The sequence below is a fragment of the Marmota marmota genome, unplaced genomic scaffold (genome assembly GCF_001458135.2).
Source record: "Marmota marmota marmota unplaced genomic scaffold, marMar, whole genome shotgun sequence".
Classification (NCBI taxonomy): Eukaryota; Metazoa; Chordata; class Mammalia; order Rodentia; family Sciuridae; genus Marmota; species Marmota marmota.
In genome coordinates this window covers 1,420,383-1,448,352 of record NW_025999900.1, presented here as the reverse complement: position 1 = coordinate 1,448,352, position 27,970 = coordinate 1,420,383, and the positions used below count along the sequence as shown (strand labels likewise).

The 27,970-nt window shown below is 34.5% G+C and overlaps 1 protein-coding gene across 1 annotated transcript; it reads right to left on the bottom strand.

Moving 5' to 3' along the window:
• On the bottom strand, positions 1–27,970 carry Snapc1 (small nuclear RNA activating complex polypeptide 1). The gene is made up of 10 exons (XM_015489950.2): positions 27,761–27,970; positions 24,696–24,855; positions 24,401–24,541; positions 23,609–23,713; positions 20,452–20,610; positions 19,064–19,132; positions 18,182–18,244; positions 14,303–14,453; positions 2,219–2,317; positions 1–1,265 (listed from the first exon to the last, which is right to left on the bottom strand). Exons 1-10 carry the CDS (start codon positions 27,886–27,888, stop codon positions 1,231–1,233), a joined length of 1,110 nt encoding a protein of 369 aa, XP_015345436.2. The 5' UTR covers positions 27,889–27,970; the 3' UTR covers positions 1–1,230.

Genomic DNA, 27,970 nt, shown 5'->3' with positions numbered 1-27,970 from the left:
TTTATTCTTCAACCAAGACTTTAATTCCTAACTTACAATGTGGAAAACAACATGAAGCATAATCAACAGAAGTCAGGTTGAACCAATCACATGGTATGGAAATGATCTGCTACTGGCAGCAATCAAATATCATAGCTCAAGCAATCTCTATTTAAATGTCTGCAATAAGAAATTAAGAGTGGTCCATTCATGAAGCTATAGAAATATTTTCTGTGATTACCAAATATTCTGTACCAGAGATACATTCTGAACTTTATATTACTCCTAAAGGTTTTATTAGAAATAATACTTAAGTATTATGATTAAATAGTTTATTGACTACTCTTTATATCTATATGAACACAAATGTACATATATACCACATATACACAAACATAGATGAATGCATACACGTATTTATTTGACTAAGGAGGGCTTTAAAACAAGCACTAAAGAATATGTAATTAGGTCTGTAATCCCAGCAACTTGGAAGGCTGAGACAGGAAGATTGAGAGTTCAAAGCCAGCTTCAGTAAATTAGCAAGGAACTTAGTAACTCAGTGAGACCCATCTCTAAATAAAATATTTAAAAAGCTTGGGGGATGTGGCTCAGTTGTTCAGCCCCCTGGATTCAATAATCCCCAGTACACCCCAACCAAAAAAAAAATTAATTGAATTAGAAAATGAGTTGTGAACTTAAGTTATTAAATCACATAAGCTATTGAGCTTCATATTTGATATTGAACTTCATAAGTGTTGTTAAAAAATAAAGCAAATAAGGCAAAATTTTTATTGAACTTAACCATACAACAGAAAAACTAGTAAATACACATCACATACAAATCTATTACCATATAATAGATACAAAATTCACTTATATGTAATAAATATTCATATTTCAATAAAAAATTTAAATAAGTTAATATTATCAGAATTGTGAGACAGTAGGCTATCACAAAAAGTTATAGGAAATGGCAATAATCTGCAAATAACAGGATTATTTCTATTATATTCTAAATGCAAGTTTTATCTCTACTTATATAGATTTTATAACAACAGAACATTAAAAATTAAATTTCAGAGTAAATTCCTAGTCCAACTCTTAAACTATGATAAGATATTCCCATTTCAAAGAAATTACTGTTTCCCAGAAGAATTATTTTCAATACTGGTAGTCCTCCTATTCACAAAATATAAACCTTTTCTTCTGTCAGAAAGCTCAAAATGTAAAACTTTACATCAGGCTCTTCATTCAGTGTTTTCTTTTCCTCTTGGGTACAGTGAACTCTGAAGACATAAAGTTAAGAAGTTAGTCAGTTCTAAAGAAAAAAACTGACACTTAAATGATAGTAATTAATAATATACACTTAAACTATATGGCCATTTAACTGGTAGAATGCAAGAATGCCCTCACAGCAAAGATGCAAAAATCTGAAGTCTGACATGCACATGAATTTTCTTCTTCAAAGTAATACTGCAATTTAAAACTCACTGACTCCATTGAGACAGTAATATCTCAATCTCATTGAGATGCCAATCTATTGAGATAATGGATCTTAGTCATCCTAAATGCTACTTAATATTTAGTAAGTTACTCTGAAGATGTTTCATAGAGGTCTGCCCTCCCTATAATTAGCGTTGACCTAGGGTGCCATATTTGAAACATGTCTAGGCCAATGCTATGAGGGATTAAATGTCTAAGGCTTAAATTTCAATTACACCTGAAAATATAACCCAAAACACTAGTATCATACGTCTTTCTGGCTACTATAGCAGATGTCATAATCAATAGCTTTAAAGTATCACCCATTTTTAATAAAAGACACAAAAACATGAAAATTAGGAAAGACTGTGTATTCCACCAAGGAAAAACACAAAAGGAATGGCAGGGAAAGGGAAAAAAAAATAGGACAAAAAAGAAACAGTTTCCTAGAAGAGAGTGGAACAAGGATGAAAAGTACAGCAAGCCAAGAAAACTCTGTCCAGATGACAGAGCAGAGGTCTGGCACAGTTTTCTCTAACAAGATGAAACTGATGGATCCTAACAGATAGCTGTATTCATTCATTTATTGTATTTCAAAGTGTCATATTAATGGTATGATTAATACTGAAATTCCTCAAGAGCCAAGACAGAAGGATCACAAGAACACACAGCCAACTGTCATGTTTTCCAAGAATTCTAAACCTTGATGATCTGTGAGCATATTTCCTTCATTAGTTTGACAAAATTTCATCTGTACCTGTTTCACTAAAATCTTCTGTCTCCTCTTCCTCTTCTGTAATTACAGGCATACTCAGACTTAAAGACTTTTCTTCCTTATGTACATTCTTCACATTACCTGTAAACATTTAGAAATATTTGGAAAAATGATTTTATATGAAAACAAAGAATATTAATCTGTAAGAAAATTGTACACAAATAATGTTATTCCAGGAACATAAATACTAGAATGGTTTCAGTTTTGGTCTGAACCCAAAACTGAAATTATAATGGTAAACAGAAATATGCATTCTAGAATACATATTTTTTAAAGAATGACCATATCCATATCTATGCTTTAAAAATAGTCTATAATTCTTCCACTAAAGAGAACAGAGAAAAAGAGAAGAAACAAAATTAGCCAAAAACAGATGCCTCATTTGATCTTTACCACAAACAAATATCTGCACACATCAAAGAATTACCACATGGGTCACATCAATTTTATTTGTTAATCACAAATTAATGTTAAAGTTGAACAGCCTTCTGTTTTTAGTTTTGCAGGTTGTGTGTGTGTGTGTGTGCTCAAGACTGAACCCAAGGCCTTGTGCACAATGAGCATGCATTCTACCACTGAGCTACATCCCCAGCTAGCCTTATTTATTTATTTTTGGTGGTGCTGGGGACTGAACCCAGGGCCTTGTGAATGCAAGACCAGCACTCTACCAACTGAGCTATATCCTCAGCCCCTAGCCTTATTTTTGAAGACACATTTTCTTCTTCCAATATATATGTTCTACAAGATATATTTCTCCAGTCAAAATTTACCATTGACTTTCCATTTAAAAAAAAAAAAAAAACTAGATATTTTCTACATAAACTTTTGTGCTTGAAGAAATAGCCTAATTAATCAATTACCACTGTCATATCAGGTGCAATTTAACACCCAATTTTCATGTCCCCGAAGCAACCCCCAAACACATTTTTGCCAGTTGTTTTCCACAAAACCTGGACCACTTCATACATTGTTTATTAATCCATTTCTTCACAGTCTGCATCGTCCCACTAGAATGTAAGTACCACAGGATAGATTCTGTTTTGCTTACATGATGTATTATTGATGTTTGCCCAATATCACGGCATATGAAGTACCTGGCATAGTAGGGCCTCAATACATTTACTGAATGAGTAAATAAGGATTCAATATGATATTTCATACTACAGATATGTTAATATCTATTAATCCAGGAGGCAAGAAATTTAAAAACATGAGTTTAAGCTTTCCACTCTGATGCATATAAAAAGGGCTGGGTTTTAGGTTTTTTTCCAAATTTTTTTTTTTTTTAGTTGTAGATAAACACAAAGTATCTTTATTTATTTTTATGTGGTGCTGAGGATTAAACCCAGGACCGCACACATGTGAGGCAGGCACTTTACCACTGAGCTACAGCCCCAGCCCAGGGCTGGGATTTTAATGGGGTATAGATTTTGTGGAATGGAGACTGCTCCAAGGTAAAGTTGAGTAACCTATAGTAATATGCTTCCATTTTGTTTTTGTTTTTGTTTTGTACTGGGGATGGAATCCAGGGGCTCTCTATCATTGAGCTACATCCCTAGCCCTTTTGTTTTTTATTTTGAGACAGGGTCACACTTAAGACTCCACTTAAGACCATAGGTTGCTTAAACTGCTAAGGCTGGCCTTGAACTTTCAATCCTCCTGCCTCAGCCACCCAAGTTGCTGGGATTACAGTTATGCACCAACACACAGAGCTAATATGCTTCCATTTTAAAACATGATTCAAACTTAATGAAATCTCAATTTACACTAAGTCATTAAAATAGGATTTACCCTTTATTTGCAAGTACTAAGTATTTGGGGGTTTTTGTTGTATGTTTGTTTTGTGGTGCTAGGGATTGAAACCAAGGCCTTGTGCATACGAGTCAAGCACTCTACTAACTGAGCTATAATTTCAGCCCTGCAAGTACTAAGTATTATACAAAATGACTTTTTATTTGATCGTTAAGCTGACAGATAAATTTCTAGGAAACCTCTTTCCATAGCTTATATCTTTTTTTTAAGAATTTGAACCCATAAATTTTTTCAGTTGTTCACAAAACAATAATTAGTACTACCTGCCCAAAATTACTAATATTGTTCTTCACAATCTTTTAGCCATCTTCATTTATATTGTCAATGTTTTCAAAAATCCATATTTACCTAAAAGAATCTATCCAACAATGTCAAGGGAAGGATTTCAAGTTAAAAATGACAGCTAAGAAGCAAAGCGTCACCTTGTTAGTGGAGGATTAATAAGGTTTTAGAGATCTATCTCTGTTAAATCAATCAGTGTTCTCTAAAAAACTCATAACAAATACAGTGTTTTACCTACCTAGAGGGCAGCCAGAAACCAAGAATCACACAAAACTTCAGGATGTTTACCTCAAGGTCCACCTACTCACAAGTGTGTTCCTCAGACCTTTACTTAGAACTCATTACATTTATTGGATATAAAACTGAAATGAATGGTTAACCAGTTTCCTAGGCCATTAAAAGTATAGAGGCAGCAAAAAATTGCTTTATGGCTGCACACTGAGAATAGAAAGAGACCCAGTTATAGTATAGGTCACAGAAAACCATTTAAAAAAAATAAGGTCTAAGTATGAAGTACTGCAGCATTAAGCCATTTAGTATAAAATAAATTGCCCCACATAGTTAAAATACTTCTTGATAGGATTACTGTATTATAAAACTCAGAAAAATAATATGTTCATGATAATAACCACAAACCATCAGGAGAAATTAAATTATGTTCAGGACATAGTGACCTAGAAATGAGAGCATTAAAATACATTTTTGATTATTTTCCTGCATATGAAAATGATAAATGAACCCTAGGAAACAAGAAATATCAAAAGAAAACAATATATTTTACAAAGGTATCAAAAATAATTTTTTAAAGTAATTAAAATTTTTTAAAATATTTTTTAAGTTGTAGACGGACACAATATCTTTATTTTTGTTTGTTATTTTTATGTGGTGCGATGGACCGAACCCAGGGCCTCATACATGCGGGGCAAGCGCTCTACCTCTGAGCTACAACCCTAGCTCTTAAAATTTTTAAAGTAACTTTTGACATTTAAATTATTAACCTCCAGTATCCACAAAACTAATTCCCCAGAAAGTGTCAGATAGATAGTTTTATACCATGATCAAAGCTACTCTCTGTGGAATGCAACCATCAGTTATAATCAAATGGCTACTGGACATGCAGCTAGAATACAACTAAGAATGAACTTAATTTAAATGCATGTCTAATTTGAGTTGCAGATCCACATATTCAATTACCTGAGAGGTAGCACAATTAACAACTCAGGTCTGGATTCAGGTAGACTCATACAAGTCTCGGTTTTGCTATTTATTAGCCGCGTGACCCTGAACCTGTGAGAAAAATGTTAGTAGGGGGCAAGTGTTACATAATCACGGTTGTCATCATCTTTACCATCCTATTATTACTATTACTGATGTCCTTCAGACAACACGCATGTTACATTCTAGGAATGATGAACAAGTACAATTGAAACTGAAATAATACAAATAAATTCAATCAATATACTAGGCACCTATTTATGTGCCAGACAGCTATTACAGGAACCGGATCTGGCAAGACAGCCTGAGGCAAATTCTCCTCAAAATGAAATGCTCATCATACTATCCATGTTTCTCCAACTTTCTCTCAACTGCTTAGGCATGCAGCATTCTTGTCTCATCCCTTTCCTTCAGCCCTCATGTTTGCTCTCACAGCTATTAGCCTCTCTGCAAATTCCTACAACTACCTGGTTAGATAGTCATTATTCCCAAACCTGAACTATTATGTCAGCCTTCTACATATTCCTTTTTTCACCCTGTTATCTCCTACCTACCATAATACTCCCAGATTGATCTTTTTTAAGGAAAACCCCTTCTGGCTCCACTTTCTTTCAAAAGTTTTAGAAGACCCTTCAGCTACCAAATTAATTTTAAACTTCTTCATTGCACGCTTAAGGCCAAGTCACAATACAATCCAACACATTTTTCCAGCATTATTAATAGTGAAGACATCTTTTTTATCCAACCAAAATGAAACCCTCACTCTATGTCCCAGGTGCTTTGTCTTTTTTTTCATGCTGATCCCTCTGCTCGTCTTTTTTTTTTTTTTTTTTTTTTTTAAATATTTATTTGTTAGTTTTCGGCGGACACAATATCTTTGTTTGTATGTGGTGCTGAGGATTGAACCCGGGCAGCATGCATGCCAGGCGAGCATGCTACCGCTTGAGCCACATCCCCAGCACCTCTGCTCGTCTTAATCTATGTGCTTTCTCTACCTTTTTAATAACTGTGAAGTACTCCTATATAGGATTGACAATAATTTTATCTACCCAAATTTTTAAATATTATATATTTGAGTTGTTTATAGTCTTTGCCATTTCAAATAATCCTACAATGAATGTCTTTATGCATTTGTCATTTGAACAGAATGAATTCCTAGAAATTGAATTTCTTAGTTAAATGGCATGCACAATGACAGATGATTTCAAATTGCTGTCTTAAAAGGATGTGCCAATTTACTCTCCCACTTAAATTCAGTAATTTTTATGTCCTCACACCTTCATTATCATGAGTATTCAGTTACCTTAAATCTTTGCTGACCTATCAAATAATATCAAAATCATGTTTTAATTTATACTTTTTTAATGATTAACAAAATTAAATATCTGTGTTAGTCAGCTTTGTGTCATTATGACTAAAATACCTGACAAGAATAACTTAGAGGAGGGAAAGTTTATTTTAGCTCACAGTTCCAGAGGTTTAGTTTATGGTCAGCCTAGTCGAGCTCTAGGCCGAATGTGAAACAGAACATCAAGGGAGAAGTGGGTGTGGTAGAGGAGCACTGCTCCATTCATGGCAGCAAGGAAGCAGAAAAAGGGGAGGTAGGAAGGAGCTGCGGGGAGGATGAACTCTTCCAGGGCAAATCCCCACTGACCTACCTCCTCTAGCCATGCCCCACCTACCTACAGTTACCACCCACTAGTCCATCCAAACTAGGATGGACTGATTATATCACAGTTCTCACAATCTAATTATTTTACCTCTGAATATTCCTGTATTAACACAGGAGCTTTTTGGAGGACATGTCATATGCAAACAATAACACTCTTCATGTATACAATTACATTTCATTTTGTTTGTGAATTGCCTATTCATGTCCTAAGCCCATTTTTCTACCGGGTCTTATTCTTATCAATTTCTAAGAGCTCTTCTAAAATTAGAAATTTTATTTATTTTTTAAAATATATTTTTAGTTGTAGATAAACAAAATATCTTTATTTATTTATTTTTATGTGGTGCTGAGGATCGAACCCAGTGCCTCACACATGTGAGGTAAGCACTCAACCACTGAGCTACACCCCTGGCCCCTAAAATTAGAAAATTAAAATTATCAAACATGCTGCAAATAGTTTTATAATATCTTTTGCTTTTTATGGAATATAAAGCTCTTCTTTTTGAAATAACTCCGAAATCAAAACAGATTTTCCACTGGGTATGATAATGCATATCTATAATCTCTGATGTTCTGTTTCACATTGAGCCTAGAGCTGGACTAGGCTGACCATAAACTAATGCATATCTATAATCTCGGCTACTTGGGAGGCTGAAGAGGGTCACAAGCTCAAGGCCAGGCTGGGCAACTTAGCCAAACCTACTTAAAAATAAATTAAAAGGACTGAGAGGTAGCTCAATGGTAGAGTACTTGCCCAGCACGAGCAAGGTAGGGGTTTAAAAAAAATTTTTTTTTTCTACTTTAAAGAGAAACTTTGACACATTTAGATCTTTATCCAGGTATTTACCTTTCCTTTTCTTCAGAGATTTTACAAGAGCTACAAAGCATATTAGCTGGAATACTTAAGCTACAATCAAACATCTGAATTCAGGTCACATTTAATTATACTTTCATTCTTTCTCATGGGTTAAATTCTTGCTGACACCCTAAATAAATTCAATTAAAAATTTTCAGATGTGTTACAGAGTCTATATGTATGCTAATTTCAGAGTTTATAAACCATGTTTTCAGTAACTACATTAAGGAATAAAATATGGTTGGCTGGTAAAGTAAGTGATATTTCATAGATTATACCTGTCAAAGGAAATTTCATTTAAATTTCTTTCCCGTCTTGCACTTGTTCCTCAACAACAGAAAAAAAAAATGTTTTTCAGGTGTTTAAGAAGCAATTTGATAAGCAGCTCACATCCCTGCTGTGCTTGTACTAAGGTTCATTGCTAGTAAAAAGTGCTTATGCAGGTTTTTAAACCTAAGTAACTTTGATTTTAGGAAAAAAAATGTTAATATACAAGAAATTCATTTTTCAAAATATAATAAAAAAATATTTTCCTTGCCTCTGGGTTTGTTTTGTTTGTTGGTCCAGGTTTATTAAAGTATCAACGTACAATATATTTCATGATTTTAACATACAGATGTAGGAGTTTAGATAACTGTAATTGTGCAATCACTACACCAATCAAAATACAGAACACTTCCATCATCCCAACAAATTCCCTTGTGACCTATTTCCCTAGTCCCTAGCAACCACTGACCTATTTTCTGTCTTTATAGATTTACTTTTTCCAGACTGTCATACAAATAGAATTATAGAATATGTACTCTTTTGACTGGCTTCTTTCACTTAACAAATGCATACAACACTCATCCATATTGTTAAAAACAACAGTAGTCCTTGTGCTGCTGAGTAGTATTTCATTGTACAGATGGACATACCACAGTTTATTCAACTCCTAGCAGAAGGGTATTTAACCTACTTGCAGTTTTTGCCATTATGAATAAAGCCAAAGTAAACTTTTGTGAACATATTTTTGTGCAAACATAAACATTCATTTCAACTGGGTAAATACTAAGGGATGGGTAAATATGTTTAACTTTATTAAAAATTGGCAGTTTTCTAAAGCAACTATACCATTCTGGATTCTCACAAGAAATGTGAGAATCTAATTATTCCACTTGTTTGGAACCTTCCCCAGCTATTATGATTGCTTTATGTTTTGTTTTGTAGGAATGTCATTGTGGTTTTAGTTTACATTTCCCTACTAACTAAAGATGTGGAGCATCTTTTCATGTGCTTATATGCCATACACATAAATTTTCTTTAATGAAATATTTTACAAATTTAAGGGGATAGTTATTTATTATTGAGTTTGAGAGTTCTTTATGTATTCTGGATGTAAGACTTAGGGCTGTATTTTGCAAATATCTTCTTCCAGTGACTTGCCTCTTCATTTTCTTAATGACTTATAAAGACAAGAATTTTAATTTTGAGGAAGTTCAATTTATCAATTTTTTCTTTTATGCCTTGTGGGTTTGTTGAGTGTGTGTTACTGGGGAGTTAAACCCAGGGCCTCACATATGCTAGGCAAGTGGTCTGAGCTACATCCCCAGACCTTTTGAGACAGGATCTGGCTAAGTTGCCCAGGCTGGCCTCAAACTTGCAATCCTTCTGCCTCAGTCTCCCAGTAGCTAGGATTACAAGAATGCAACCCCATGCCCAGCTATGCCTTGTTTTTCATGTCAAATATAAAAAAACTCTTTATCTAATCTGAGAACACAAACCTTTTTTTCTCCTATATTTTCTTCCACAAGTTATGTAATTTTGAGTTTTACATTTAGGTCTATGATCCATTTTGAATTATTTTTTATATATGAGACGAGTTAAGGACTTTTTTGGATATAGGTATAAACTATTCTACACCTCTGTTCCACTGACCTTTGTCTCAGAGGTAGTATACTATCTTACTTTCCAAAGACTTACAGTTATTTTTCAAACTGTTTTGACTGCTCTAATTCCTCTTCATTATAATATATAATTAAAAATCAGCTTGTTAATTTATACAAAATAACTGTTGGAATTTTTCATAGGGATTTTATTGACTGTACAGAAAAACTGGGGATTAGCTGACATCCTAATATTGTGTCTGCAATTCATAAAGACCACACATGTCTCCATTCAATTTAGGTCTTCTTTAATTTCATTCATCAATAATTTTGTAGTTTTCAGCATACATATTCTACACATATTTTACCACCTATATACCAAAGTAATTTTTATTTCAGATGCTATTACATTTTTTTCAAAAAATTTCAATTTTTAATGATACATTTGTATCACAGAGAAATATTAACAAGGTTACCTTATAACCTTGCTAAATTCAATTATTCAGGGTTAGGGGTATAGCTTAGTGTTAGAACCCTTGTTTCACATGCACAAGGCCCTAGTGAAGTTCAGGCCCTAGGTTCAAGCCCCAGCACTGAAAAAATAATTAATTCACTGATTATTAGTTCTTATAGCTATTTTATAGATTTTAGGATTTTCTATGGAAAAGTTAATTTTATTTGAAAACAAGCATAGTATTTCTTCCTTTCCGATCTGAATGGCCATTAATTTTTTGTTTCTTACCTTACTACACTGGTTAGGACTTCCAGCATAATGTTTAATAGGAATACTAAAAGCAGGCATCCTTGCTTATTCTAAGAATTTTTGGGGAAAACCATTGTTTTACCAATAAGTATGATGTTATTAGCCAGAGGTTTTCAAAGAAGTCCTTAATCAGACCAAGTAAGTGTTCTTCTATTCGCTCAGGGTTATCTTGTGTACGTGCTGGATTTTATCAAATATTTTTGTCTACATCTCTTGAGAGGATTATATTATCGTATTTTATTTGGTTAGTGATGAATTACATTGGTTTGTATCAAACCAACCTTATATTCCTGGGATAAATGCTAGTTGCTCATAATATCACTGACCTTTTAATATATTATTGGATTCAACTTGCTAATATTTTTTCAGGACTTTTTTTTTTTTATATAGGTATGCTCATGAAGGATATTAATTTGTCCTTAGTTTTCTTGTAATGTTATTAAGCTGGAAAGTATTCCTGCTTCTATTTTCTAAAAGGACTGATATTTTTCTTTCTTAAATACTTGCTAAAATGCCCAGTACAGCCATCTAGGAGTTTAATTTCTTTAGTAGACATAGGACTATTCAGATTTTCTGTTTCTTCTTATGTTAATTTTGGAAACAATTTTTCCATTTTATTTAGCTATCTAACTTACTGGAATAAAATTCAAAATTTTTTCTTACTAACCTTTTCATCTCTCTAAGGTTTGCAGTGGTATCCCAAAATATTTTTTGTTCCTTCCCCCCCCCCCAGCAAATTCTCTTTGCAAATTTTTTAGACATAAAATCATTCATTTGCAAATCATGGAAAATTTGTAGTTTCTTTGATTCCATATTTGTTAAGGTTTGGATGTGAGGTGTCTCCCAAAAGCTCATATGTGAGATAATGCAGTGCTGCAGTCTGGCTGCAGCAAAATAACTGGGGGGTGACAAACAACTTGTGTATGTTGATACAGCAGGAGTGGAAGCCCTTTATTGCAGGACAGGAGCAGTATTTATACATTCCACACAGCTTATCTAATTAGCATAAACTAGATACATCAGTCAACCAATAAGGAATCTCCACACTTAATGGCTCACTTTTGTTACTTCTCAAACCACTCCCTCTGGCATTTTGCCAGGCACCATCCAGACTTGTTTACCAACTCTAACATTCCCCTGGCAAAATGCCAGGTGTTGTTTTGACTTGTTTACAGACTCTAACAATGCAGGAAGGTTCAGAGGAGAAATGACTGGGTTGTGAGAGTCTTAACCCAATCAGTGAATTAATCCCCTGACAGAATTTAACTGGGTGGTAACTAGAGTGGTAGGGTGTGGCTGGAGGAGGTGAGAATTAGGGCATGGCTTTGGGGTATGTATTTGTATCTGACAAGTGGAGTCTCTACTTTCTGATCGCCATGTAAGCTGCTTCCCTCCACCACACTCTTCCGCCACAATGCCCTGCCTCACCCTGAGCCCCGAGGAATGGAGCTGGCTATCTATGGACTGAGACCCTTGAAACCAGAGCCCCCAAATAAACCTTTCCTCCTCTCCAGTTGTTCTGGTCAGATCTTTTAGTCACAGCAGTGAAACAGCTGACTAAAAAAATACCTTTTTTCACTCTCCTGTCTAATTACATTGACTAGCTCTTCAAAAGCAATTGCAGATAAAACTAATACATGTTTACTAATAAACATGAAGTGGCTTATAGTTTATCACACAAACACAAGTGTGCATATGCATGTGCACACAAACACACACTTCAAAAATTAAACAAGTGGGGCTGGGGTTATGGCTCAGTGGTAGAGTGCTTGCCTAGCATGTGTGAGGCACTGAGGCACTGAGGCACTGGGTTCGAGCCTCAGGACCACATGAAAATAAATAAATAAGATACTGTGTCCATCTACAATTTAAAATATTTAAAAAAAAATAAATAAATAACTTTCTAGTTCTTTTATCTAGAATAAGAGTTGACGTGCTGATTCCCAAACCAAATCCAGCCCATCACCTCCTATGTAAATACAGTTTTATTGGAACATGAACATATTCATTTGTTTTTGAATTATCTGTAGCTATTTTCACATTATAATGGCAGTTGAGCAGTAGTGACAGGGACTATATGATTTGTTACCAGGCTATAGAAACAGTTTGCTGACCTGCTGATCTAGAAATTTTTTTGTTTTGTTTTGTTTTAAATCAAAAGTGGATGCTGGATATTATCCATTGTCCTCTTTGATAACTACTAAAATTAATCCACATTTTCCCCTTTAAAATATTTATATAATAAATTATATTAACAGATTCTAATCAATTGCAAGATGTTTGAAGTATCATGGGGAAAGTACACTACAGTAAGTAGAAAAGAAAAGATCCTTTTCTTTTTTGAGTACTAGGGATTGAACTCAGGGGCACTTGACCACTGAGGCATAGCACCAGCCCTGTTTTGTATTTTATTTAGAGACAGGGTCTCACTGAGTTGCTTAGCGTATCACTATTGTTGAGGCTGGCTTTGAACTTACAATCCTCCTGCCTCAGCCTCCCGAGCAGCTGGGATTACAGGCCTGTGCCACCGTGCCCAGCTCAGATCCTTTTTGATATGTGTAACTCAATAAGTGAATTTGCTCTACATATTCTCCTATGTATTTGCTAGCTTTGTGAAAAATAAAAAATTTTCTTTAAGAATGTTTTAATCACTCTAAACAAATAGGGTATATCCTCTGAATTCTCAGTGTATTTCAAGCAACTATTATAGCACTTAATCATGTCTGAAATACAGGAAAGGTATTTAAACTTTAATTCTCCCTCTACTGTCACATTATAGGAAGAAAAAAAAAACACATTAAAAGACTGTATATTATCTTCATATACTCCTGAAGTAGCCTGAGGTAGCTAGAAATGTGTTTGATAGCATTAAATATTTACAGTGAGCATTAAATATTTATATACATATTAATATACATTAATATTTCTAACACTTTCACTTCCTCCCCAAGCCTGTTAATCAACTTTATGTATAATACATTTACTTATGCAATTAAAAAAAATCAAACTATTAAATATATTGTTATTTAAGAACCAAATAGCAAAGGTAATTTTACAGATTCAGTATTTCCAAAGAAAAGCAGAGACAGCTTAATTAATATAACCATAGAAAAATAGTTTATGGAATGCATTATCATTAGCTTATTCTACACACAAATTTGATATACACCAAAAAAAAAAAAAATCATTAACAAAGCATGCACTGTATAATTCTTCACTGATTCTAAAACTATCTAGCTATATCACTTTGACAAGCTATTTAATCTATATGGGCCTAAATTCATCATCTATGAAAAATAAATATAACTCCTCAGGTCTCTTCAGCAACGAGATCCCAAGAATCTAAGAGGGGCTAAAGCTGAAGCTCAGCAATGAAGTGCTTGCCTAGCGTGTGTGAAGCACTGGGTTCGAGAGGTCTGTCAACAACTAAAAAATAAAATAAAAATAAAAAGAATCTAAGAGAATTAATTTATTTTTAATTTTAAATCCCATAATGTTCTCAAACAAGTTTTATCCATCTTAATAAAGAAACAAAGGTATAGGAAAATTATGAATAAGACCCATTCTGCCTTGATGAGTCTTGGTAAGACTTAAGAGGTACCTTTGTTTCTGGATGAAATCTTCCTTCCTGCTGACTTCAGTGTTCCTCTGGTTTTCTTTTTCTTAGTTGTTTCAGTTTGTACTTGACCAGATGCAGAATCAGAGTCAGAAGAGTCAAGTTTGACTTGACGATGCCGTCTTGACTTGGATGCCTTTAAATTTAGAAATCCAATTAACCACAATGAACTACAAAAATGAATACAACTGACAGATAATTTAGAGGAAAGGAGAAATACGTAAAGACAAGGAAAGATTTATAAGAAAGTAAAGTATTAACTATCACACTGACTTAATAATAAAATTACTTGTGCCATATACATAGTCTTTTACCTTTATCATAATGTTTCCTGCAGATATAATCATCATTTACTCACACTGGATTAAAATACAATTGTTCTGACTACTGGATTGATTAGGAAATGCAGACAGAGAGGCACATACTGTTTTAATTTTCTTTCTTTCTTTTTTTTGGTACAGGGGCACTCAACCACTGAGCCACATCCCCAGCCCTTTTTTATATATTATTTAGAGACAACATCTTGCTGAGTTACTTAGGATCTCCCTAAGTTGCTGAGGCTAGCTTTGAACTCATGATCCTCCTGCCTCTGCTTCCCAAGCTACTGGGATTACAGGCATGCGCCATCACGCCTGGCCTGATCCTATTTCTAATAACCTATTTCTCCTTTATTTTCCGTGTGTACCACCATGAGTTTTCAGTGGATCTACTTCATGCCTGGCTCTAGGTGTGGCCTAGAGCTGCCAAAATGAGTTTCACATCCCCATGGCCATTGTTATTTATTTGTTCAGGAATGGGCATGTGAGCTGTATAATACATTATGTAATTCTATTTTAGAACTGCTTAACCATTCGAAAGGGAAAATTCCCTTTCTTTTGAACCTGAAGCTGGGACCATGCAACACTAGAGCTGCTACAAATAGCATTTAGAGACAATGACAGCAATATTCAAGGTCAGAAATGGAGGCTTGGTCCTAACAATATCTTTGTAGTTTTATCAGTCAATGAATTCCCTTATTTGCTTAAGCAAAAAAGTTTCAGTTAATTGTATATGCAGTATAGATATTAACAATTCTTAAAAAGCAATCAACTCTTTACCTCAAAGGGGGGCGGGAATCCTACAACCATGCAATGACACACTTAGTAACAATCTATGGAGAATACCATTTAATTATTTAACGATGTAAAAAATAACATATAACCAATCTAGAGTTCCATTTCATTTTTACTTTATTACCTTTGACTTCTACAATTAGGAAATGATAATACTTTCCCATAAAATAAACACATTTTAGATTCATGAGAAAAATACATGAAATTAAACACATATACTTATCAATACTCCCTCTTGAAACCACACTAAAGTAACAGTAAAAGAATAAAATTGCATAAACTCACAATAACAGAGACAACAGGAAACAATATACATATTAGGGCTGGGGTTATAGTTCAGTGGTGGAGTGCTTGCCTAGCATGTGTGAGGCACTGGGTTCAATCCTCAGTAATACATAAAAATAAAATAAAACTATTAAAAAAAAATACAACTATTAACAGAATAAAATTTTGGAAGATGGAAAGTGAAAAGACAGCAATAGCTGACTTAACAAAATGAAGAAGGCTAAAACCTACTTGCCTGCACTGAGGAAGTTAGCAAAAATTCAGCAAGCTCATCCAAATGGGTCAGAAATTGGAATCAGCAGAAATGAAACTAAAAAAATGGGTGAATGTCCTAAAAACCTAAAAGGGAATAGTGTCCCATTCCCCAGCCTCCTCCCATAAAAAAGAAATAAGATTTAAGACAGAAGGTAGGGTAAAGGAAATTAATGCTTACTAGTCTATAGACTTAAGGAAACTGTATAGCTAAGGGAATAAGACCTCTGTGAAAACAGGGAGCTTGAAAGCAACTTGTATAAGGCATGAGGAGCCTCTTGGGCGACTCTCTGCAGAACCTTGAAATTTCCCACCCACCCCAAGACAAAGGAACAAAAGATTATTCTCTGATAAAAATGACAACTCAAAAAACAAAAGACATATGGGGTTAAAATGTTTGCTATTAACCACTTTTGAATATGAACAGGTATCCAGGGTCTTTGATCTTTTGGAAAAAAGCCAGTAAAATCAAAGATGGAGATCAAAATAAACAAAAAAGAAATTCAAAGGAAATAGGCAACATCAAAAAACTAGATAACATCCTTAAAGAGAAAATGATACTGCATCCTGAGGTGGGGGAAATTATTTTTTAAAGTAAAAAGAGATACAGAGAATAAGAAAAATTCTTAATAATGAAAATATGTATCAATAGAAAAATCAATTTAATGGTTCAGAAGATAATGTTAAAAAATTGATAATAGAAAGAGATTGAAAATAGAAATGTTCAAGGAAAGAAAATGCTGTAAAAAATATCATCAAAGAATTACAAAAAGTTCCTCAGAACCCAAGATTATTAGATTGAAAGGACAGCTACCGTGAGTGACAAAGACAATGAATGCAAAAGAGCTATACCAAGTTACATCACCATGGAGCTTCCAAACTTCAGGGATAAAGAGAAAACCCCCAAAACTTCCAGGATCAGAAATAGTAAGAAGAGAACAAGCTGAAGATGGTTGCCTCTCAAGGTCATTTCCTACAGGAGCAGGAAATGATGGAACAGAAAACTGTTGGGTTATATAAGTGATTGTTGAGTTATATATGAATTAAATATGAATATATCTATATACAGCTTAAAAGTCAAATAAAAACCCAACAATCATATATGTAACCCAACAGTTTCCTGCTCCATCATTTCCTACTCCTTTAACCCAATCAACAAATGGGCCAAGGACCCGAACAGACACTTCTCAGAAGAGGATATACAATCAATCAACAAATATATGAAAAAATGCTCATCATCTCTAGCAATCAGAGAAATCCAAATCAAAACTACTCTACGATATCATCTCACTCCAGTCAGAGTGGCAGCTATTATGAAGACACACAATAATAAGTGTTGGCAAGATTGTGGGGAAAAAGGTACTCTCATACATTGCTGGTGGGACTACAAATTGTGCAGCTAATACGGAAAGCAGTAATGGAGATTCCTTGGAAATCTGGGAATGGAACCACCATTTGACCCAGCTATCCCTCGGACTATACCCAAAGGACTTAAAAACAGCATACTACAGGGACACAGATACATCAATGTTTATAGCAGCACAATTCACAATAGCTAAACTATGGAGCCAACCTAGATGCCCTTTAGTGGATGAATGAATAAAAAAAAAAATGTGGCATACATACACAATGGAATTTTACTCAGCAAGAACAGAGAATAAAATCATGGCACTTGCAGGTAAATGGATGGCGTTGGAGAAGATAATGCTAAGTGAAGTTAACCAATCCCAAAAACACAAATGCCGAATGTTTTCTCTGATATAAGGAGGCTGACTCATAGTGGGGTAGGGAGGGGGAGCATGGGAGGAATAGATGAATTCTAGATAGGGAAGAGGAGAGGGAGGGAAAGAGAGGAGGCAGGGGATTGGCAAAGATGGTGGAATGTAATGGACATCATTAACCAAAGTACATGTATGAAGACACAAATTGGGTGTCAACCTACTTTATATACAAACAGAGATATGAAAAATTGTGGTATATATATATGTAATAAGAATTGTAATGTAAAAAAACACAAAGTACATGTATAAAGACATGAATTGGCATGAACATACTTTATGAAAAACTGTGCTCTATATGTGTAATAAGAATTATAATGCATTCCACTATCGTATATTTAAAAAAAATAAATTCAATTAAATAAAAAAAAGAAAAATCAAAATATAATTTTAAAAACATGCAATTTTCAAATTACCTTATTAAAGAAATAACTTACCTGAACAACAACTGAAAAGGCTTTTGATTTTATTCTTGCTAATGCTTCTGCCCTTTCACATCTCTGGAAGAAAAATAAATAACAAGGAAAAAACAAAGTTAAAACACACAAATGTTAGGTGAAATTATGAATACTCAAGTATTTTCTATCAGAAATAAGATTTAAGACAGAAGGTAGGGTAAAGGAAACTAATGCTTACTAGGCTCAATTGAGTACAAACACGTTCAATAGACAATAGACGTAGCAGATGCCATAATACATATCATCCTCACAGTTATTCTTCATTTCTTTCTTTTCTTTTTTGTGGCGCTGGGGACTGAACCCAGGGCCTTGTGCATGCTAGGCAAGCATCTACCAACTAAGCTATATCACCAGTCCCTTGTTCATTTCATTCAGGTCTCCAGGAGGATAATGTGAATAAAAGCCTTAGTGACATGGCAGAGCCCTTGACAGCCATTTTTCCTCATTTGCCTATTTCAAAGATGGCTCCTTGTCTCATCTACTAAGACAGGTGAAAACTCTGGAGACAGGAAACAGCATACAGTAGCTTGGGTTCCATACTGGTTGAAAGGTTGACAAGTGACAGAAAAAAAGACAGTAAAAGTTTTACCCTATCCCTCTTAAAGGCACTTTCAACCACCATCATTACCACTAAAAACTGTTATCCTTACTACCTACTTATACCTGATGTGGCTTTATAGGATTTCTAGTAAAGAACAGACTAACTTTTCATAGATAGAATCTATGATTCAGAATTTTCTGATATTATTATAATGCTGACCAAAGACCATAATGTTCAATATATAAAATTATAGCCACACAAAAGTAAAAAAAGCTAATCAAACTGCTGCCCCATAAACAATAATATGGCAGTTGTCTGACCTCTGATTCTTGTGACTTTTCTTCCTTCTTTTCTTCTCCATCTTTATTTTTTGATTTTAAAGAAGGATCCTAAAAGAGCAAAAAAAGTTATTTATATAGACATATTTATATAAACATATAAACATATTTACAATTTAATTAGTTACAAATTAATTTTACAACAGTAAGGATCAATTACTTCACTTTTAGTGCTATTTTAATTGTACAGAACAGGCTTCACTGTGGCATATCTGTACATGCAACTAGGATGCTTTTTTTTTTTTTTAATTTATTTTTTAGTTTTAGGTGGACACCATATCTTTATTTTGTTTTTACGTGGTGCTGAGAATCGAACCCAGTGCCTCACGCATGCTAGACGAGCGTGCTACCACTTGAGCCACATCCCCCAGCCCCGCTTGATTATTTTAATTACTAAAAAACCAAAAGATCATCTCACAGTACTGCAACATAGGTCACTACCAAACTCTAAGATCACAATTAGGTTTCATAACAGTTCTAGTATTCATCAATAAAATACCTGAATACTTTATTCAACAGTAAAGTAACCAGAAATTGGTTCTATTTTTTATTTTTTCCTGGAAGTATTTATTAAAATAAAATGGAATCATAGTTTCAAAGATAAATTTGGCAAGTCTGGCACTTAGGTTTCCAGAGTAAGGCCAATGTGGAATACAGGCAAGATTAATACTGTTGAATCAGAAAAATCAAACTAAAAATTTGTTGATGAGACTTGAAAATGGATAAGACACAGCAGATAGATACAACTCAGGTTCAGGATCTGCTACTATGCAGGAAAGTGAGACCACTTACAAATTCTGATTTAGAAGTGAAGTTGGTTTTCTGGAATTTTAGGTGAAGTCTACAAATACTTACATATTGGTCACTAATTCAAAATTTTACAACAATGTTGAAATCAATACTATGCCAAACAAAACATATCTATATGTCAGATTTGGCCCAAAGGCTGTCAGTATGTAGCCTCTAGAAAAATGCCAAATTACAGATTAATTTTTTTTTATATTTATTTTTTAGTTGTTGTTGGACGCAATACCTTTACTTTATTTATTTATTTTTATGTGGTGCTGAGGATTGAACCCAGGTCCTTGCACTACCGCTGAGCCTAGCCCAAATTACAAAGATTATAAGAATATAATATACAAGAATACTTATTCCTGTATATATATGTATGTGTCCATGTGTGTTTGTGTGTTGTATATTCCATTTGTAAGGGCAAATGATGCCACATGGCTAATGACTGACAAAACCTTAAGTAGAAATCTTCACCATACAGGAAAGTACCCACTAAACCAGGCTGCCTCTCAACATACCACCATGTCTAAATATTCATGTACAATGTACAGTAAGTGATCAAACATGCAACTGCTTACCTTTCTGTCTTTATGCCACTGCTGATGCTCCAAAACTATGTTTTTAATATTATCCAAAAAATCATCCTTTATCAAGCTGAGGGCTTTATCTGGCTTGGACTTATCAGCTGAAATTATATGTTTCATGTTCTGATAATGATCATGAACATTCAGCATTTCCTAAAAGTAAAAAGATGAGTTTTTTATTTCAATTTATTTGGTGGGGGTGGGTAATGAGGATTGAACTCAGAGGGGCTTTACCACTAAGCCACATCCCCAGAACTTCTTATTTTTTATTTTGAGATAGCGTTTTACTAAGTTGCTTAAGGCCTCACTTAGATACTGAAGCTGGCCTCAAAAGTGTAATCCTCTTGCCTTAGCCTCCCAAGTCACTAGAATTATACGAATGCACCATCATGCCCAGCTTGAGGACAATCTTAAAGGCAAAACCAATGCAAAACACACTCACTTTACAAAATGACTGAGTTCACAGGAAACAATAAGCTACAGGTACTATGAAAATAACATAATCATGTAAGAAAAATAGTACAACTTTATTATTAACAAAGAGACTGTTTTCCAGTGGTATGGGTTTACTGAATTCAACTCAAGGCACATTGTTATGGGGAAACATTGGGAAAAGACTAATTAGGGGAGCAAAGAATTATATTCTAACTTATAATGAAAATTATTGTAATACAACATATCATTATATATCAACCCAGAAAACCAAGATATTTTACATCATAAGTGTGACACAAAGAACATATACACAGTCCTGCATTCTTGGCTAGAAATTCCTCTGTAATGACACTCGCCCACCCCTTCAAAGAATTCCATCCCATTCCCTTAAGTTTCATCATTACTTGAGTAATAAGAACTAAAATAAATAAAGGGTGACTTATGTCACCATGTAAGACATCATTTATTAATCAAATCTTCCGCTTTAAGAAACTTCCAGCCAAATAGGCCTATGGGATAGGGAGATAGCACACTGTAGCCAGACTTAAGACACCATATAAATCCTGGCACAGGAACTTGGCTGTAAGATCAGCAGAGAATTAACACTTTAACATCACTTTAACATCTGAACAGCCTATTAAGACTACTTAGACTACTCAATTAATTTCTAGTGGATTTTGGTGAAATGGACAGCTAGCTGTTCAAGAAATTGTAAACTGTTCAGTAGTGGTAAGTCCTCAGATAAGCAGGATCTGCAATAGAGCACTGTCCAGACACTAAATCTAATCTCTAAAAATTTTCAATGATGTCTCTCTACCAAAAAGAGAACATATAAATTCCATCGATTATACAAAGTACTTTTGGGGGGAGTATTAGGGGTTTAACCCAGGGGTGCTTAACCACTGACCAATATCCCCAACTCTTTTTTATTTTCTATTTTGAGATAGGGTCTCACTAAGTTGCTTAGGGCCTTGCTAAGTTGCTGAGGCTGTCCTTGAACTTGCAATCCTCCTGCTTCAGCCACCCAAGTCACTGGGATTACAGGTATGCATCACCATGCCTGACTTGAAGTACTTTTATTGCATTTATTTTCTCATACTTCTTTCTCACCAAGCTGCTAGAGGGAAGGAACCTAGTTTTTTTAAATCTTACTTCAAATGATCAGATGTTTGCTAAAAATGATGAATTTCTTACCCCAGTTCCAGTTCAGATCAGGTCCTACTATCCAACCAACAGGCACTGTATTGATTCAGAAATGAATATGAACCTTAACTCCATTACTTCAGATATTTAGTAAACATTTACAAACATCATAGATGTAATGTGACAGGCTGATGCTCTGTGGGGAATCCAGACAAAGTAAATAAAAAATCTGACCCCTCTTTTACTGCTGATTTAGGAAGACAGTGAATAAGACAGGGAAAAACAGATTCTTTATTAAGGGTCTATATCCCATATGCCAAAGTATTCAGCCATCAGCTTATCTCAGTTCTCATAGTGAGGAGAAATAAAGACAGCAATCCTAGCCAGGTCTGGTGGTGTATGCCTGTAGTCCCAACTACTCAGGAGGCTGAGGCAGGAGAATCACTTAAGCCAGGATTTCAAGGCCAGCCTAGACAATACAATCAGACCTTGTCTCAAAAAACAGAAAGGAAAAAAGAAAAGGGAAAGATAGTAATCCTTATATTAATTCAGGGGAAACTAAAGCTCAAAGAGATTAAAAACCATGACCAAGGTCTCCCCTTCCAATCTCCACTGTATATGTTATTTTGAAATTCATTGATTAGAAAAGGCTATAACCAACCCTATAATGGAATTTTATTTTAACCTCAGGCAATGCTTTTCTATTCATATAAAAGTCTGTGAGAGGCTGGGATTGTGGCTCAGTAGCACAGTGCCTGCCTCACACAAACGTATAAGGCACTAGGTTCAAGCCTCAGCACCACATAAAAATAAATAAGTAAAATAAAGATATTGTGTCCATCTACAACTAAAAAAATATTTTTAAAAAAAAAGTCTGAGAGTACCATTATTCATCTGTGCAAAAAGAGATTTTTTTAAATAGTGTACAATTCTAATAAAATATCAAAATATATTAGATGATAAAACTACTTTAAAACCATAAGGCATATCCATAAATCCTGATTTTAAATATTTGTCAAAATAGCCTGTTTTAATGATAGGTTTTTAAATATTATAAAAAGGAATTTAGGAAATAAATTCCTATTGTTAAAAAAATTAGAGCCAGCTGAGAAGGAGGATTCCAAGTTCAAAGCCAGCCTCAGCAGTGAGGTGCTGAACAACTCAGTAAGATCCTGTCTAAATAAAATACAAAATAGGAGTGGGGATGTAACTTAGTTGATTGCCCCTGAGTTCAATCCCCAGCACACAAATAAATAGACAGATAGATAGAGATAAAGTTACTTTAAATTCTTATTTTTCAATATAACAAAAAACACAAATGGTTGTTTTAGTATATGAATCCACAGATCCTGAGTCTAACAGTATTTTACATCTTTCTCTTTCTTATGCTTCAAGATTTACAAATCCTGATACATTTAGGGTGTTCTATTTCTGATACTTAGAGAGAGTAAGAGCATTCTATGATTGGTTAAAAGAAAATTTGTCAATATCCAGTAGATGAAGTTATAACCTCAATGTATAATCTGCAATAAAACATTTTTTTTTAATTTCAAGGATATAAAATCAAATTTACCTCTAATACATCAGAAGTGATAAGTTTCATTACACGATCATCTGGATCCTTAAATTCTTCTGTAACTTCAGCTCGTTGAATTTTCTTCTTCATTCTATATGAAAGCTATACAAGAAATGTCTTTTAAAATGGATGCATTTTAAAGGATATTTTTAAAGTATTCAAATATAAACTAGCAATAAAAACTTGTCTATCAATAAGCATGAATAAAACAAAAGCAGCTATGTGTGTATATTTGTTAAATACCTATTTTCCAAAGACTACTAAACTTTTCAATTATTCCAGTAGATATCACACCACCAGCTTACAAATTCATATGAGATTCAGAGAAGTTACATGATTTGCCAGCTAACAGCAGAATTAGATCCTTCTTCAGTGCTCTTCAACCTAGTCTCTCAATTGTCACAAGACTGAAGAAATAACAGATTTTAATGGAAGTTTTAACTTTTCATCAATTACTCACTTTTCATCAATTACATATTAAAATTTCCTGGTCCTCTTTCAGTAAATTCTCATTTGAATAAAGAAATACATGAGCAAATTCAGATGCCCAATCTCATTTCCTTTTATAACAATTTACTTAATGCATATCATTCAGAAACATATTACATTCAAAAACTTTTGTTTGCAGGAAAAAAACATAATCAGAAAACATTTTCTTCTATTTTTAAGTAGGCTACAACTTTTGAATATTATTAATAGTCATTCCATCTTTATGGAAAGTGAGGTGCTTAATGGACAATAAAGTATAACTTCTCATTTAAAAAACAAAAGTTATTTTAGGCAACATACCAATTTAGGCATTGCTGTAAAGTGAAATGCTTTGTCTAGTCGTAACTTCCTAAAAATATAAGCTGCATCAAAATGTTGTGCATTTATCAAATCTTGCTGAAACTTTAAAACTTCATCCCAATCCTTTAGGGCAACTCTGATCTGCAATCAGAAAGAGTAAAAAATTGTAATGAATTTAAGTCTTTTTCATAAGTGTATTATAATTTTAAAACACTACCATTTCTATTTAAGTCAGTTTATTACAAAAACATTGTGTCAAATTTTTGCTGTGAAAAAACAACTTACCAAGTATTACCTTTTGTTTTGGCTGACATAGCTGGGTATTATACAATCCATATAGCAGATACAAAGCACCAACTCTTATCTGGAAGGTGTATGGAGGTAAAAAATATCGCCAAGCCAAAGCTAAAGCTTCCTTTGTAAATGTGTTCTTTTCTAAATTTCTCATTTTACCACTAGAAAACATAAAGAAAATATATTATGATTCATTAAGAAAATAAAAGATGAACAAAAACCAGAAACAGGTATATACTTATTTAAACAACAGTTGTGACTAATTGGATGAAGATTCAAAGGCTAATCCTTTCAAGACTCAAGCACAAAGAGCTAACTTTCCGCTTGTGAAGCACAACCATAAACAAAATACAGTTCCCCAAAGCACCAACTTTACTTGCCAAATTGGAGAGCAAAGAAGGGGATTCAAATTAGTACTAGAGAAACATTTAAAACATCTAATATTTAAATCAATGGTCATGTTACAAAACCAAAAACTGTGTGCAATCTAATATATCAGAGATTTGCATTTAACCTCCACTATCCTTGGGAAGCCTACATGAAAAAGAGAAACAATACAGTGTAACCCACCCTACCATTCTCCAGAGCACTGCAAAGCCAATGATAGGAAAGAAGAGCAGGGATATAAGAGCAGATTTCATCAACTCTCGAAAGCTTTGTCCAAACATCCAACAGAGAATACATCTCTCTTAGAAATCAATGTAATAACACAGGAAATACATTTCCGTGCACCTACATGGCATTATTAATACACTATCCAAAATTGTGCCAAGTTAACCAAAATTTTTAAATTTTTTTTTTTTTAAAGCCAGCAAGATCATTACTTTGCCAAAAGTTAATGTAATATCCTTCTTACAACTTTGGATAAAACAATGAAGGAAGGCATATTTTAAGCATATTATGGATTCTATATAAACCCTGAAACAAGGAGATTAGTGCCTAATTTTTAATACCTTAGCTAAATGTCTCAAAGTGTATTATTTAATAGACACAAGTAATTTGACACAAAATGCAAATAAGGATATGTAGAAATTTTCATTTTATAACAGCAGCATAAAACAAAAATTATCCATGCAGCCAGTAAGCAGAGGCTATATTATAGCTGATTAAAAGTAGGGAAGGGGTCTGGGGTTGTAGCTCAGTGGTACAGTGCTTGCCTCACATGCATGAGGCCCTGGGTTTGATCCCCAGCACCACATTAAAAATAAAAATGAAAATATTGTGTCCATCTACAACTAAAAAAAAATATTAAAAAAAAAAGTAGGGAAGGTAATCGACTGGCTCCTCAGATATTTTTCTATTAGCTAAAAATTGGGGTAACCCTAGAAAACTTTCCCTGAAATGCCTTTTTCCCCCAAAAGTAGTACATGAAAAATCATTGATTTTAGAACCAGGCAATACAAACACACTGCACATATGTAATCTAAGTTACTTGGGAGGCTTCAGCAGAAGATGACTAGTTGATGAGGCCAATCAGGGCAACTTAGGGAGACTTTGCTCTAAAAACAAAATAAAAAGCTCAGAAACAGGGAGACATATAGGTTTCAATATCTGCTCTACCACCTTCTAACTGCAATGTGGAGGAAATTACTTCAACCTCCTTAAACCTCAATTTCTTCACCCATAAAACAAGGATAATTATATCTGCTTTCAGAGTTGTTCTATGAAGTAAATTATGCTATAAATGAATTACATTTAGTATTTTTTTAAATTAGTTCTCTTTTCATCAGCTGTATAATAAATAGAGCGTCATCCTTCATCTCCTGTAATTTACAAACTACACAGGTAGTTTACACCAACAGAGAGAAAAGAGAACTTTTATATTTTACTCAGCAAGACACAGTTTAGTCATAGGTTTCATTCATTCAATTATTTAGCCTTTTCAATATTATAGGTGCTGTGCTAATGGTAACACGAAACTTATCCATTCACTGTCCTCAAAGCTCAATCTAGTGGAGGGAAAATTGAAAAGTAATAACAATGAACTTTAGTGAGCTCTTGGAAACATTTGATATTTCTTAGCTCATTTAATCCTCAGGACTACTATTGCCTCTATTTTACAAATAAGGAAGCTCAAGCAAATAACTTATCCCAAATCCCAGTTAGGGCACTTGGCATTCAAATTCACATAGCTGGGCTCTATGGTCTGTCTGCACTCTTAACATATCCTATACTGGCTCTTCATCTACACAATAAGATGTGATAATCAGTGAGATAAAATAACCAGGGGAGAGGGGCTAGAGCATGAACACCCGCTTAGAAGGGAGAAAGATATCTCCAAGGAATTGGCATCTGGACATAAAGTGGGTGAAGAATAAAGGGGACAAACAAGTTAAGTAGAGGGTAAACTCTAGGCTTAGAAAATGCCAAGGGCAATTGCTGGAACAAGATAGTGTATGGAAGGGGCTGGAAGAGGAGGCTGGAGATACAGGCAGAGGCCAGTCACCGAGAATTGCCTGCCATGTTAGAGAATTTGAATTTTATCCCAAAGACAACCAGTAACAAACACTGAAGAGTGGTGAGCAGGGAAGTGACGTGATCAATTTTGCACTTTAAAAAGACACTGTTGGTTGCTGCATGAAAAATGAATTCAATCATGCAGGATTTTATCCTTGCTCGTGCGACTGTTCTGTTTTTTAAACATGGGGCTCTAGAAGAACCAGACTGGGGGAAGTCAAGATAATGGCCTAGATCAGGGTGGAGGCAGTACAGCTGAAGAGTTTAGGAGACTAGCCAGAAACGTATATTCGAGAAGAGGCATCAAAAGGATGCAATCGAGGGGCTGGGGATGTGGCTCAAGTGGTAGCGTGCTCGCCTAGCATGCGTAAGGCACATAAAAATAAGATAAAGATATTGTGTCCACCTAAAACTAAAAAATAAATTTAAAAAGAAAAACAATTTAAAAAAAAGATGCAATCGAGGCCTTATGAAATCGCCCAAAGAAAGTGCGAACACAGACGAAGGCCCAGGAGAGATGGAGACCACTTTGGGGACTGCTCTCTTAACCATTTCCACGTGCGGAGCTACAAACTGGAAGGAAGCAATTTTCAGTGGAGAAACACCCACCAGAAGATGGTCCCGAACTTCATATTCCTCCAAAGTTCCGTGAAGTCCTCGAAGCGAACGCTGTCAGTCTCCTGGAAGCGACTGAGCAGCGCCTCACAATCGGTCTGCAAGCCCGGAGGAGTCCCCATGCCTACACAGCCCGCATACCACGGACACACCAGCCTGCGGCGGGCGCTGCGGAAACCGGGTCATGAAACCCCGCCCCTTGCG

Coding starts and splice junctions, on each gene's coding strand:
- Snapc1 (XM_015489950.2), bottom strand. CDS start 27,888: ATGGGGACTCCTCCGGGCTTGCAGACCGATTGTGAGGCGCTGCTCAGT. Junction 19,133..20,451: donor AGTGGCATAAAGACAGAAAG/GTAAGCAGTTGC, acceptor TTGCTCTTTTAG/GATCCTTCTTTAAAATCAAA. Junction 18,245..19,063: donor AAAAGTCACAAGAATCAGAG/GTCAGACAACTG, acceptor TTTTTCTTCCAG/AGATGTGAAAGGGCAGAAGC.